Raw genomic sequence first — 15,317 nt, 5'->3', positions numbered from 1 at the left:
CATGCCTCTGCACATGCAGCAGTCATATGACTGAGCCCAAAAACTCTACGCTTCCTAAAGTAACCCACAAAATTGTAGTCTCTGCAGAAAAATAATGAGAGTCATAAAGCTCATAAATAGACATCCTTCCTTCCACTTGGCTAGCAAACAACTGTACCACTAAAAAGCTGAGGCCCTGCCAGCACTGCCTCTGCCACTCATATGTGCTTATCCTCCTACTCGGGCATGGACTGGTCACACCACTGGCGGAAAAACCACTCTGCCAGGGCTGGTCCACAGCAGAGCTGGGGCATGGCCTCCTGATGGTACCTGCCATCACAAGACAGGGCCAGACAAAGGGACCCACAGCCAGTGCTCCGTTTAAAAGGTCATGAGCCCAGCCACACTTCTTTCTTATTTGCTGCTTCTTTCTCCTCCTACTTTGAGTACATTCTGGAGAAAACAGTTGCATCTCTATATATCTTTGAAAGAAAATTTCCTTTCTATTGTCAATTATAGTGTGAAATTATATGACTTGATTTCTCATTGGTATGTTTTCTTTCTTTCTCACTAAAACGTGAACTCCAAGAAGGCATGGAGTGTGTTTGATTCAGTGTGCCTCCAGCACTTGAGTAAGTGCTTGGTAAAAGGTTGTTGAGTGAATGAACACATAAAAGTTGAAATGCTGTGCTATTAGAAGAATAGGGAAAGAAAAGGGAAAAGTAACACTCGTAGAGTGCTAACTATGCGCCAGGCACGTGCTCAGCACTTGACTTGGATCATCTCTTTTAATCCTCTTTAATCTTTGCAGTTACCTTATGAAGCAGATACTGTGAGCACCCCCATTTTACAAAAGTACAAGAGCAAAGGCAGGCAAACACATTAGTCAGTGCTGCTTCTGAAAGGTCAAGGGGACAGATGACTCCTGAGATCTGAGCAGTAGCTGAAAAAAACAGTGCTTGCCCTGGATTCTGAAATATGTTCCCATCTCACAGGATGTGAAGGATTCTCCCATCTGAATGTAGCAAGGGGTCTTGGGAAGCGATTGTTCTCAGCATTGTTTTCCAGGAGCCTCACAGAGGATCCTGCCAACCCTGTGCAGGCCACACTCTGGTTGGGGAAGCAGTTCTGGGGGACCTTCCTGATACCTAGGAGGGGCCCCGCAAGTGGGCTGTCTGCATCTGTTAAGTTGTCATCATGGTCTGGGCAGAGCCACCTCAGGAAAGGGTCAGTCTCAATTCTAATTGTCCCTCCAGCCTTTTTGCTGGTGCCCAGACTTTGGTGATGGTTCCCAGCCTCACCGTAAAAGAGAACAAGAATTTTGTTTTGCAGAACCATCTGCTACATAAACAAACCCACTGAGCACACAGGTCCTGACATAGCACCTTGACGAGGTGTGGGGTGATGGTACTGCTCTCCGTCCGTGTGGGTAAGCACTTGGGTAGAGCCTCTGTGTTGAACTGCACTCCACCATGCTGTGGTGGGGAAACTGGAGGCCCGCCTGTGTTGTTGCCGCTCTCAGTGGACCCGGTGAGTAGGTAGGCCTGCGGTCTGCAGGAAGGAAAATGGGTGACACATTTCCTTTTGCTTCTCCTACTTCCAGAAGGGAAAGTGGTTTCTCAAAAGAGCTGAAATGCCCTGGAAGTTTAGCTTAAAAAAATGTCCACCAGCCCTCTTGAGAGTTGTGACTATTATTTACTTATTGATGTATTTACACTCTGGCTCCTTCCACAAAGACTGGAGTAGTAAATTTGTAAGAAAAGATAAATGTAATAAGGAGTGTAATATCCTTCCTATCTTGAAGGCCAGGAATCTAAGAATCATTATCTGGCTTTTATTTAAACTCTTGGTGGGTCCTGTGCTTTTCCTTGAGGAATTTAATCAGAAACATTCCTGAAACAAAATCTGTTAAACCTGGAAATGCAGATTGCCCAAGGGCTGCGCTGTCCAGTACAGTAGCCATGAACCATGTGGCTATTTAAATTTGAATTAGTTAAAATTAAATAAAACTTAAAAGTCAGTTCCTCTGTCACACTAGCCACGTCTCAAGTGCTCAGTAGCCACATGCAGCTACTGTATTGGACAGTGAGATGCAGATCGTGTCCTTCATCACAGAAAGTTCTATTGGATTCTTCTGCCCTAGAGAATAGCCTTCCATTATCATATTTAGTCACACAATTCCCTTCTCCTCTAACTTCCTCCACTCCCCTTCCTCTTTTGGAAGGAAATTCACACCCAGCTTCACGGGGCTGCCTTATCATCCCTAGCAGCAAGAGTGACCTTGAACTCCTGATCTAACCTATCATCACAGAGACACCAGTGACCCCGTGTGACAAAGTAAGAGGAGCGTTTTTTAAGAATGAATTTTAGCGATATGTGAAGCTCATAGCTAATATAAGGGAGAAAACAGGATAAAGAACAATGTATATAACATTCCAGTTTTGTGTGTATTTATCTGACGATATCTGAATTGTGAAAATAAAGATAATTTTTCCTTTCTTTGTTTGTACTATTCCACATTTTCTAGCTGGTATAATTAATTCAAATATTTTTTATAATCAGAAAAGCAAATTTGTTTTTAGAAGGGAAAAAACCTTCCCAAAATTGAGGAGAGGAGGCATGATTCTCCTTAACCATCAGGAGCAGTAACTTGGGTAGAATCAGTTTATCTGAGAATTCCTCCCCACCCCCCACTCCCTCCATTCTTGGAGGTAAAATAGCTTCTAAAATGGGGAAGGGATGATTTTATAACCAAATGTGACAACTAGCATTTATTGCCAACATAAATTTGTGTGTGTGTTCTTATGCTATTATGAATGTATGTGTGGTCACACCAACTGCGTTATCAATCCTCAAGGACAAAGTATTATCTTGTATTTCTTTGGTCGTTCCAACAGCACGTTGACCAGGGCTTGATAACTATCATTGACTGGCTGACTGACAGATTGGCTGACCTTGCCATCACTCTTAGGTTTTATGCCCACGAAATGTGTTAACATCTTGCCTCATTTTGCTTTGGGTCCGAGAGGTAGTGTTCCTTCCAAATTTACTACATGAAATCCAACAGCTGGAATACAGGAGCCATTCATCAGAAAATGAGTTCGGCTTTCTCTGGGTTTGTGTGTGTGGTAAGACCCTAATGGAATTTTTTAAAATTCTGTTAGTTTTATAGAAATAGCACTGGGAAGAGGATATGTTAAAGCTCTTTGATTTGAGTGACCACAGTCATCCACACCAGTGTATTTGGCATCTCTAGTAACTGGCTTTTGGAGGGAGGGATTTAATAAAGAGGATTTTCTTTCCCTGAGTTGGCTGTGAGAGTGATAAAACATGCTTGCAGGGCCATTCTGGTTTCGACTGTTTCTGGTGTCAGCCAAGACACCCACAAGCAGGAATTACAGTCCACTCTGCCCTCTCATTCAGATCCAGATGGACAGGGGAGACTGGGAGATGGAGCCCAGAATGCTGGGCTTAATATTCAACTTCACTGAGTGTATTTCACCGCATCACAGACCTTTATAGTCTTACGCATCACAAGACTCAAATGTAGATTGAAGCCATGTGACATTTCTGTTCTCTCTTAGAAGCATAGCAGAAGATAGGAAAGAGAGAATGAGTTAGTTTTCACAAAGACCAGTGAAAGTCTCTATCCCTGTTCCTGACATACCTGAATGATTAATATCCCTATTTCAGGAGTTGTGGGAGTTTAGTGAAAAATGTTTTCTCTTTTTGGAAGGCTAATATTACACTGAGGAATGCTATCAGGGAATTTATGGGTGACAAATTTAAGCAGAGCCAGCATAGGGATATAAATAGCAAATATTGTCTATTTTGCTCAGTGAGGAGACATTCCATCCTAATAAACCAACCATCATGGTTCAAACCCTCCTGTTGGGAATGTCCTGATTGCATGTGCCTGGAGAGCGGGAACCAAAGTCAAGATCAGTCCAAGGAACCTCCCAAACCATGAAGCTGACATCCCAGATCCTTCACACCACTCAAAACTTGTTGCTATCTCGAGCCCACCCTGGGGCTGTGCGTCAGTTAGTGCAGGATCTAGGAGGTAACATGGGCAAGAGGTATACAGCTCAGGTCCCCAGAGGGCCAAGAATGTTCCAGAGGATGCCACCTGGGAACTGGGAGTGAGCCACATGCCCACTTCTGAGTCCATTCTTACATTTGGTTCTTGTTGAAGGACTTACTTGTTGCCTTTTTGAAAGGTTAATAAACCTTAATAAACATTATTTTATTTTTGAGAACCACATTATTGTGCAATAATTTTACTTTTTTATTTTCCTTATTTAGCAAACACATGTATTATATAAATTATATTATTAAAATATATATTATATGAATAGTAATTATATATTTAATTGTATTATCAGATTATATTATACAATATGTAGCTAGCAACTCATTTAATCTCCATAATAACTCAGTGAGGTGTAGGTACTACTTACTAACCCCATATTTACAAATTAGAAAACGAAGACACTGAGAGGCTAATTCACCAAGACTGCGCAGTTGGTAAGTAGTTGAGCTAGGATTTGAACCCAGGAAGTCTGGCTCCAGAGTACTTGCTCTTCACCACTATTAAAATTCACAAAAACATAAAGCAAAAAAAAAAAAATGCCCAAAGACGACTAGACATATGTTGCCTTGCAGTCTATCCTATAGCTAGATTTCCACATAACTGAGCCTAATCTCCATATTCAGTTTGGCTACTTAACGTTCCCGTTGTGTAAATGTACCGCTATTTGCTCACCCATTCTCTTATGGTTGGCTGTTTTGGTTCTTCAGTTTTCTATTATGACAACTAAGCACTGTGGTGACTATCTCTGTGCCGAATTTCTTCTCTTCTTCAGAATATACTTTTAGGATACATCCTTACAAGTAAAATTCCCATGTCTGAGAGTGTGAACACTTTTGGGGTTCTAGATGCAGGTTGTCCAGTTGTTTTCTGAAAGGCCTGTACTCTTTAGCAATGTCTGCAGCACTGCACAGAAGTGCCTTCTTCACCAGTCCCACTCCGGCGCCGAGAATGATTTTTAGAAATCTTTGCTAATGTGATAGGTAGAATATGGTATTTTGTCATTGTTGTGATTTTTATTCCTTTGATGGCTATAGGACTGACAGTTTGTCCATACTGATTGATCAGTTATATGAGTATTTGAGTGGTCTCCATGGGTCTTTTGCCAGTCAGTCTATTGAGATCCTGCAGAAGTCTTTGGGGGTCAAAAAGAGAAGAGTCAATAGTTTTCCATTCTTTCTTCTCCTGCCTTGACATGGAATTTCCTTAGGTATTTTTGTAGTCTATACTGCTAACATGCATTCAATCTTCCCCCAAATGTTATGTGGATTTTTCTGACTCCATGTAAAGTATACTGCTGTCTGCTTATAAAGTATATTCTTATTTTGTTTTCTACTGAATGTGCCCTGAGCATAGATGTGCACCAATCCCTGTGTCTTGGTCATAAGCTCCTAGAGTCTGACCTGTGTCTTTATGAGCGGTTTAGCACACATTCTTTGGTGATATTCCTAGCAACCGTAGAGCAGGCCTCCAGCCAAGAGTAATCTGAGCAATTACACAGGCTACCTTGAAAGTACTCAGCAGGAATGAGAAGGGGGCTGAGCTTAGTAGGCTGGATGTGTCAGTGCACCCTGGTTGTACTTAGGGAGAGCTGGAAAGAACCCAAATAGCTCCTCCCTACCTGCTGGTAGGTGGTTCATGTAAGAAGAAGAGGAAGTTGTAGTGGAGGTAGGTATACAGGATTAGGGACCCAAAATCCATGAATTAGTCTGTGTTCTCCATCATTTAATGTTTGTAGAAGGAACCCTGGGACACTTCCTCTACAAATTCCTTGTTTTTTCCACCAGAAACGGAGTCGTGATATCAATGATAACTGACATTTATAAAGCACTTTAAAATATTATACGTGGACTTCCTTATCCAGTGACTTGCTTAATCTTCACAATAGTCTGGTGAAATAGACAATGACATTCACGTTTTACTGTTGAGGAAACAGATACAGTAAAATGGAGAGTTTGCAGTTCTCCCTTCAATAAACTATTGAATGAAGATTTCATTACTACATTTTTCAAAGCATGTTATACTCCAAGGAAATAATTCTTTGACTTAAATTTATCATGAGGCAAAGAGGAAGAAGGAAAAGGTAAGGTATCATGGAAGGTGTGGAGGATCACAGAAAAGGACCACATAGGACCACAAGGAAAACTCCAAGTGAGAAAAACATTGAAAGAGATAAGTGAAACAAGATTAGCAAAATGTTGATGATTATTTTCAAATATTAAGAAATATTTCCTCATTTACTGCAAAGGTCAACCATAATAGTATTTAAGTAAATTGTAGTGCTACGGGATACTATGTACCTATTCAACATAATGAGGAAGATATGAATGTGTATGAATTTATAGAAGGACAGATGGATGGAGAGATCTATGTTGCATTTTTTTTTAAAGGTGGGCCTTGTTTAGAGCATGCTTCAGATTTTTACCAATTGTGAAAAGCAGAATAGCATATAGGATAAAGGAAGTTAAGGAAGATGCATTCAAAACCTGGTGGGAGGGCATGGGGTAAGAATGTCCTCTGAAGGTCGGGCCTTCAGTATCCAGGACTCTTTGGAGAGTCTAGCAAAAATAAGAAGGCTTTCAGCTTCAGGTATTAGAGCAGGAATAAAAATGTCATACGCCGACAAGCTTCGAAAGCCCCTGAAGGTAGAAGAGTTTCTACTCTAATGGTGCATTCCAAATGCTTGTTCAGGTTTTACAGGTGGGCTTTACAGTCAGCAGCGTGATGTCATATGAAGACAGACTGAGTGAGGGTCTAGCTGGGTTGGAATGATCTTTGGCACCTGTGCCCTGCAGTAGCTCAATGCCATGCTTGTGTTTCAGGATTTTATGGGCAGCTGCAGACATTCTGCCCTCCTCATTACCCTGACTCCCAGAGAACCGTGCCGCCCAGCACCTCCTGCAGTGTGGTGCCTTCCTTCGAGGACTGCCTGGTCCCCACGTCCATGGGCCAGGCTGGCTTTGATGTTTTTCACAGAGCCTTCTCAACTCACTCGGGCATTACAGGTGGGTTGGTGTCTGTGACTTAGAAACGCGGGCAGATTAGCAGGTAAGACTGGGGTTTTCCTGTGACTGACCCTGACTACACTTGACCCAGCACATGACCACATCAAATCCTGTTGAGTCTACCCCTGAAATGTCTCTCACCTTCGTCTTCCTCTCCAGCCCCATTTGTGTCACCGTAATTCAGGTGCCATAGTGTCTCCCCAGGCTATCACAATAGCCTTCCAAGTCTCCCTGAGTCAACTCCTTATCTTTACCGTGCTGCTCTCCGTGCTACCATGAGCATTGCCTTCCCAAAAATGAAGGATGAAATGACCTGCTTTCATATTCAAGTACTTTAAAGAGTTTCCGATTGCCGAGGGAATAAAGTCTACTTGCCTCAGCATGGCATTCGAAGCCCCCCTGAGTTAGGCCTGATCCAACTCTCCAGACCTGCCCTCACACGTCTCCCTACATGCTCTGCTCCTGAGCTTTGCCAGCATGCTTGGCCCCACATGCCCCTCTCTCTCTGTCAGGGAGCTGTTTTCTCCTTCTAGAATGTTCTTTCTTCACCTCTCCATCTGTGAGAATCTCATACATTTTTATGACTCAACTTTAACATCACCCTCTTTTTGAGGCCACCCTCATCCTTCCCTAGAACGCTTTACTTTTACTTCTGCTCAGCCCATATTTTGTGCTGAGTCATATTTTAGACATCTGTCTGCAAGTCAGCGTCCTCACCTACTCAGGTTTCTGAGGCCCAGAGACTCACTGAAGGGGCTGGCCCAGGGCGGTTGCCTCTGTATCCCCCAGTCTGCATTTGCAGCGCACGTGGTGGGTGTGGCTCGGCAGGAGGTAATGACTCCCTGTGTCCTTTCTCTTCCAGTGTACGATTTGCCTTCAGGTTCCTCCAGCCTTTTTGGGGAGTCTCTTCGCAGCGGGCCTGAAGACGCCACGTTCTTGCAGATCAGCGCTGTGGACCGCTGTCCTAGCCAGCTCTCTTCTGTCTATACCGAAGGCTAAAAGCTCCCCTGGCCCCCACTACCACTGGCAAACCTGTTTGTTGCTCACCGCCTTTTGTTTTCATACTCTCTGCGTAGACTGCGTGAAAAGGGATGTCAACCAGATCAGCGGAACCTGCAGAGTCACAGATGTGTCTTTGGAAGGCAGGACAGTGGGTCAGAGCTGGGCTTTGCTGGAGGGTTTGCCATTGCTCCTTTTTCTCTCTGGGTTTGCTGGACCAGGTGACCAGCAGGACTGTCTTTTCAAAGGGAATTTAGAGTCTCACTCTACCGGATACCTGTTACTTCCTGGCTGTCAGCCCTCAAAGGACACCGATGAAATGATGTGCATGTGAAAATGTAGTTTGAGGATGACCCTTGCTGAAAACTCCAAATAGGAAGGACTTACCCAGATTGCCAGAAGCACAGTGAGCTGCCTCGCCCAGCTGTCCTCACTGCTGGCCGTGCAGAGCCATGCGCAGCAAGGGAAGTCCACATCCAAAGCACAGCGTGGGCTCTGCTCTCAGCCGAGTCCCGTGTTTCCGGCACCGGCTTGGCATTCCAGTGAGCTGCTGCCTCACTCCTCTCAGATGCCCCCGTGCTAACCAGTCACTTCTCAGTGTTTCTCCAAAAACAAACTAAGGTTCTGTCAAGCACAGTCCTTGAAAAGCACTACAACTTATTTTATATTCCAGCAACCTATCTTAGTTCTTTCATTTTAAAGACTTGTTATTTACACCTACTCTAAAAGGAAAAAATATTTAGAGGTCTGTTCTTTGGATGGAAATAATTATTTTAATCATCCCAACTACATGCATTTTGCCACAGCTATAGCTCTGCGTGGCCCCCTCGCAGCACCTGTGAGCACCCTTGGAATGTTAGTTTTGCATTTAGCAACGGCTACCTGAGGGAAATGGGGGCACACCCCGCTTCCCAGTCCTGTAGCAGGAACCCTCAAGGGTTGACTGTTCGGCGACTCCACCTCGAAGACCTTGTTCAAAGGAAAAGGTCACTTGACTGTTCACCCCTTGCCTCCGCTCTAGGTGCTCAGCCCAGAGACGTGCTAGAAGATATGAGAACAGGGGCCCACTGAGTGGTGTTCCTGGTTCTCTCAGAAAACCGAACTAGAGATGCCCGATGTCCAGTTATTTTTCACAGCCTCTGCTCACCTCCATTAGGCTATCTACTCATCTGTCTGTCTGTCTCTCTGTCCCCTGTACTTCTCCTGTCCCTCTTTTTGATTGTTCTCACCTTCTTCTTGACTGTGGTTCAGACATGCCCTCCACCCACCATTGCCTGACCATCGTCTCTTGGGAAAGTCCAGCCTCAGACAGGTAGAGGGAACAGTTCTGGAAAGGTGGGCAGAAGAAGGCAACCTTTTTTCTGAAACTCTGATTTCAGGGCCTGAAATTTTCACAGAGCACTTGGCCATTTGACATCAAGCCTGAAGAGGAAGCCATTTTCTGTGACACCTTTACAAAACTATTGAAAAGATCCCGAGTCCTATGGCATAAACTAGAAAAATGAGCGAAACCCCAAAGACACCTGGTAAAATCTGACATTCCAGTACTGTCACATTTCACAGTTTCTTTTCTCTCTCTTTAAAAATGTTTTCTGAGCAAAAATGAAACAATGCTATTTGTCAGACTGAGATAATTACAATCTTCAATGAGACAATTAAACAAGTTGATGTCAGGCTTGGGATCCAGTGACAGTTTGTATCCTGACAGATGGGTCCTTCCAGTCTGGCTGCACAGTCAGTAGTGTTCTGCCTGGTTCTGGACTTCATTCCAACATGCAGTAGAATAAGGTGAATAAAGAACCAAGCATGGCGACCACTTTTACAGCGCACTCAGTCAGTCTCTTTTCTCTAACTAGAGGGCTCTGATCTGAGAAAAGCTATCACGTAGACGTCCAAGTCTGCAAAAGTTATTCACTTGACAGAGATCTGCTCTGCTTTCCGAAAGGATGCATGTCAGGATGTCTTTCCAGATGAGCTCTCATGTAAAGTCCCTCCTTTTCTTGCAGACTTTGTGGGTCGTGTCACTTGGCCTAAACAAGGACACATGCATGCTAACACTGGCATCCTTTGTGTGTCCTTTGTCACACTCTGGAAAGAAAGGAAAGCTCTGGTATCTTTAGAGAGACAATCTGTCCATTCTTAAATACCGAAGCCTTTACAAGGAAGCCTTTACAATAGTTCATTTGCGTGATGAGGAAGAAAAAGAGCAAAAGGCAAGGTTGTTATTGCAGCTGATGTCGTCAGCCCTGCCTTATGGCTTTATATAATTTAAAGTGGAAGAGGGGAAGGAGGACAGAACCAGAAGCTGAACCTCGGAAACCAAGGCTGTCGTCTCCCTCTTTGGCTGGAGGAGATACTCCGAGCGTCAGTCTCTGGTCTAACTGTGGCCTCACTGTGGCCCTGCTCCTCTCTTGCCTCATTGTGGCTGGAGGGAACCAGAGGGGCCAGGCGGCAGCAGTACCTGCAGGGGCTCCTTCCTCAGCAGGAATTCGGGCCGGCCCCTGGGGGGCCTTCACATTAGCAGAGGGAACAGGCAGGAAGCAGGGCCCAGCACAGCCTGCCAGGCCCAGCGCCCCTCACATACCCCTTAGTGTTTCCCCATGGCTGCAAGCTTGAGCTTAGGGCCTCAGGACGTGACACTTTCAGGTTCCTTCTAGATACACACACTGTCCTTAGCTTCCAGAATCTCACCTGACCTTACAATGTGTCCCTAGCCTGCTTTCACATTGCAGAAGATTTATATTTGCTTTCGTCATTGTTTGTAGCAGTAAAAGTGGAAACTTCAAAATTCATTCCCTCCCATTTCCTGGCCTTTTTAGTCTTGAGATGTAACCATTTTCATAAACATCTAAACAGCGATTCTCATTCCCCTTTTTTAAAAAACTGGTGTTTGTGAATATACACACAGCCCAAAGCCAATTATCCTATTACATTAAAAAAAAAATCAGTATGCCTAGAGACATTTCATTTGCTGCATTCTTAATTCCCTAAAGGGACTGCATCAAAATGTCAGTTGTAATTTAGCCTCTGTGATCAGCTGTTAAATACTGTTTAAATATTCACTAGTCCTGAGGGGTGTCTCCCTTTACCTGTATCTCCCTCAAATTACATAGGTGATTCTAAAATGGGCAAAAGGTCTTCAGTGGATCTCGGCACAGTTTCCACTGATAAAACAGAGTGTTGGTTCTGTTGTTCTCAGATTACCAGAAGGCCAGCACATTCGTGCATCAGAACAGCGGTCCATGTTCACCCCCTCCATCCAAGAACCTTGGCGTTCCAGTTGCCTTGAAGTATAAGGAATAGTGATTGTAAATGTCCAATTTAATAATCTGGTATTTTATTTGACTGTTTTGACCATGTCATTTTATAGCAGCATTTTTTAATGGCACTTTCTGTTGGTGGTGTGGAATTTCTGCGGTTACATTTTTTGTGTGTGTGTGTGCAAAAGATAAAGCAAGAAAAAAAGACACTCATTGGAGAAATGGCGAGTGTAAAAAAGAAGAGATTTAATTTGTACAGACAGCAGAGCATCCTGTGTAATGTTGCTGACATAAAGCACTTTGGGGGGGAAAAATGGAAATCTGTTTCCCATAAATCACACAGACTCTTGTACATAGTTATATACACTCACGTAGAGAAATGAACTGCATATATCATACTGGATATGGGGCCGATTTTACTCTAGGGGCACATCTGGTGCTTATTGTCATAAATCTTTTAAAGAATTAGGTACACTTTTTTTCTATTAATATGTATAGTTTTGTGATTTGTCACAGTTATGTTTCATATAATCATAAGTTATTTTGTCTTGTTTCATGAAGTCCTTTTTTTATGTCAAAAGTAAAATGAAGGGATTGTGCACTTGGTACAGAATAAAACTGGAAATAGAGGATACGTCCACTTGCCCGAAATCCTCCTTCAGCATGTCGTTTTAAAACACAACGGCAACAACCATTTTTCGTTTGTTTGTTTTATTATTTTGTGTTGTTTTACCATCAGCCTCCTTCATATTGGGATGGTAATTATAATTAAAAGCAGATGGGGGTGGGGGAGGGCGTGTCCAAGGCCAGCTTTAAAATGCCGCATTGCTTTGGGCCAGAGCTGCAGCCTGGATTTAATTATAGATATGAGGACGAAATGGCAGTAAAAATGAATGTGTCCCTGAATCCTTTACATGTTGGGAGTGTCCATAAATAAAACATGAAGTTTTATTTCATCAGATTTAATTAAAGCTTTTATACATGTTTTATTGGTTATTCTATTAATCCGCTTCACAAACTGGATAAATGTGTGCTCGGGTTTGGGGTTTATTTGTGCCTTCTCAATGTAGTGCTACATCATGCTTCAGAAATGCCTCTGGTGCTGGGTCCTCCAAGTGATGGGGTTTCGGCACGCTGGCCATGGGAGGAGTGGGCGTTTTCTGCCCTGTTTTCCTAAAGCCCTGCAGAGAAGGACACAAGCATCGGCTTCCCGTGAGCTGATATCCTCACCTTTGAAATCCTCTGATTTCCCAAAGGAGAGAGGGGCAGTTGCCATTTCCCTGATTTCCCATCCTGTCCACCCTGCAGGCTTTGGAAGGCCACCTGACCCATTAGCTATGATGAGCTTCCTTCCTCAGCTCCCATCCTTGGGAGGGTGGGGAGGGGAGGGAGAGGGTGGTCAGGATATTCTCACACCTGGCTGGCCTGTTAGCCAAGCACATGCATCTAAAAGACATCACACTATCTCAAGGATCGTTCTTAGAAAGTTGACTGTTTGCTCGCTACATTTTTAAGACTTGAGAATTCTATTAAGCGAAGATACAAAGCAAAGGGGATGATGGCTTCCATGCACCTTGTCTGGCTCTTCAGGGTACTGGGTGGCAGGCAGCAGAACTATTTGGTTCAGGGTTGAGAGATGGAAATAGTGCTGATTGACAAGACACAAGGAACTTCTCTACTCCCTAAAAGGAAGCAGTTGCTGGGGGTGTAATTTGGTCCCATGTCTTTGGAGAAGAGTTCAGCATTAACTGGTAGAGCTGAAGATGCACATATCCTATGATCCAACAATTCCACTCCTTTCTCAAGAGAGACTCTTTCATACATCAATGATGGTTCAGATACAAGATGTTCACAGCAATGCTATTCACAATAGCCAAAAGCTGGAAATGACCCAACTGTCCATCAACAGTAACATGAATAAATGAACTGAGCTAAACTAATATAGTGAAATGCCATGCAGCCAAGGCAGTGACAGAACTACAGCCACAGGCAGTAACTCAGAGTAGAGTCCCACAAACTGTGTTGAGAGAGAGAAGCAAGACGCAAAAGCAAATGTGCAATGTTGCTCTATTTATATACTGTTCAAAAACAAGCAAAATTTAATTACAAAGTTTAGGTGGTAGAAGTATAAAGAACAGCAAGGAAGATATTATCACAAAGGTCCAGTTAATGATTAACTAGTCAGGAAGAAAGGGCACACAGGAATCTGGGGTGCTGACCAACAATGTTTTATTCCTTGACCCACGTGTTAGGTTACACAGAGGTTTACTTTATAATTACTTAACCGTGCATATATATTTTATAGTTTTTACTTCAAATACCAGTGAAGGCCAAGTCTTACATTCCCTACTCTAGGGGTCTGCAAACTTTTTCTCTAAAGGGCCAAATAGGACATATTTTAGACTTTGAGGGCCATATGTTCTCTATCTCAACTACTTAATTCTGTCATCATAGCTCAAAAGTGGCTGTAGACAAATGCAAACAACTGGGTGTGGCCGTGTTCCAATAAAACTTTATAGACACAAATTTGAATGATTTTCAGATGTCATGAAATATTTTTATTCTTTTGATATTTTTCTCAATGTTTAAAAAATGTACAAAACATGCTTAATTCACAGGCTGTACAAAAACAAACAAAAAAGGCAGCAAGCAGGATTCGTCTCTTTGGCCATAATGTGCTGACCTTAGCCAACTTAGGGAACATTCTCCAGCCCTTCCCCATAAATATCCACCCAAAGAAAACCACAGTTAGGAGCCCCTCTGCTTATTCTTCAGCTACGTTGGGTCCTGCTCCCAGAGGAAATTCATGAGTTCTATTGATTAAGCTTTTCTTTGTTGAGATTCTGGGTTCTGCTCCCTGGGATACAGATGAATGCTTAGAGCCTGGAGAGCCATTCGACTTTATCTCTGGATTTGAAGTTTTTAATAAAAGAACTGGGCACAGAGAAATCTGTGAGAATTGGAAAATGAGCACCCATTCTTTCCAAGCTAACCAAATATTTACTGGCTCTTGGCAGCCATAGTCAACCTTTTCCTCTGAAATGCTGAGAGGTTGTAAGTAATGGGAGAATTCATTTTTCTCAGGCCGTGGCTCTTGTGAGAAGCTGGAGCTGCCTCTCAAAACCTGGAGGGTTCTCAGGGAGAGGAGAGTCAGGGTTTTATCTTCAAAGTCTCCTCCGAGAAATGGTCGGAGCCGAGTCAGGGGGCCCTGACAGTGCTAACAGTCTGTGCCCCTCCATGCAGCAAGGGAGCTGCTCAACACCCCAGCACCTTCTCTGGCCCCTGCCTTCCTATAATGCCTAGCTCCCTAAACCCCAAATTTAGGGGTTTGTCAGCCCTGACTTGTGAGAGAGAATGAGACTGAATTCACATGGGCACAAGCGTGTGCCTCTCTTTGTATCTCTAGCTTGCGATTAAATTGATAGTTTCAAAAGGATGGTTATGCATGAGCCTGGGTCATTCGCTAAGTAGTAGTGTAGACTAAATCCTCTTCAGCAGGTCTCCCTGGTGATTTCGTGTACTTAGGTTTGTGTATTGCATATGGTTCTGCTATTAAAGCTGCCAGGAACACAGTTTCTGGGGTAAAATAACCTGAACTTTATAAAGAGAAGTTTAAGCAAGAGAAAGCTTAGAAGACATCCAGGGCAACCTCATCTTTTACAGAGTAGGAAACAGGTTGTTTCATTCATTTTTCATTCATTTGTTCATCTGTTCACTCATTCAACATTTGTTGTGTAGAATAAACAGAGGTAGAAGTGGCCTTTATCCTCACAGCGCTAACAAGAGGGGGATTTGAAAATCATCTGCCCGAGAATATTGCCTGGCATACTTGTTAAAAATGCACACTCCAGATCCACCAAATGCACCCCCAAGAGCTACTGAGCTTGAGTTTTTAGGGGTACAATGGTGGCAGCTGCATTTTTAATAAGCTCTTCAGGTGATTGTTGATACATACTAAATTTGACACACACTCTTGATATAGGG

At 43.4% G+C, this 15,317-nt stretch overlaps 1 protein-coding gene across 3 annotated transcripts in view; it reads left to right on the top strand.

Annotated features, from left to right (window-relative positions):
- The window catches only part of GLIS3 (GLIS family zinc finger 3), a 445,549-nt gene extending 433,255 nt beyond the window's left edge, over positions 1-12,294 (top strand). For all 3 annotated transcript variants that reach the window (XM_046665009.1, XM_046665010.1, XM_046665011.1), the window contains 2 exons: positions 6,892-7,074; positions 7,937-12,294. In XM_046665009.1, coding sequence (XP_046520965.1) covers positions 6,892-7,074; positions 7,937-8,073 — 320 coding nt within the window. In that variant the 3' untranslated portion in view covers positions 8,074-12,294. The remainder of the gene's footprint in view (positions 1-6,891; positions 7,075-7,936) is intronic.
- Positions 12,295-15,317: the final 3,023 nt, after the last annotated feature.

Source organism: Equus quagga, chromosome 6, assembly GCF_021613505.1.
Source record: "Equus quagga isolate Etosha38 chromosome 6, UCLA_HA_Equagga_1.0, whole genome shotgun sequence".
In the NCBI taxonomy this organism is placed as follows: Eukaryota; Metazoa; Chordata; class Mammalia; order Perissodactyla; family Equidae; genus Equus; species Equus quagga.
Note: the sequence above shows the minus strand (reverse complement) of the source record. Positions and strands in the feature narration are given on the sequence as shown.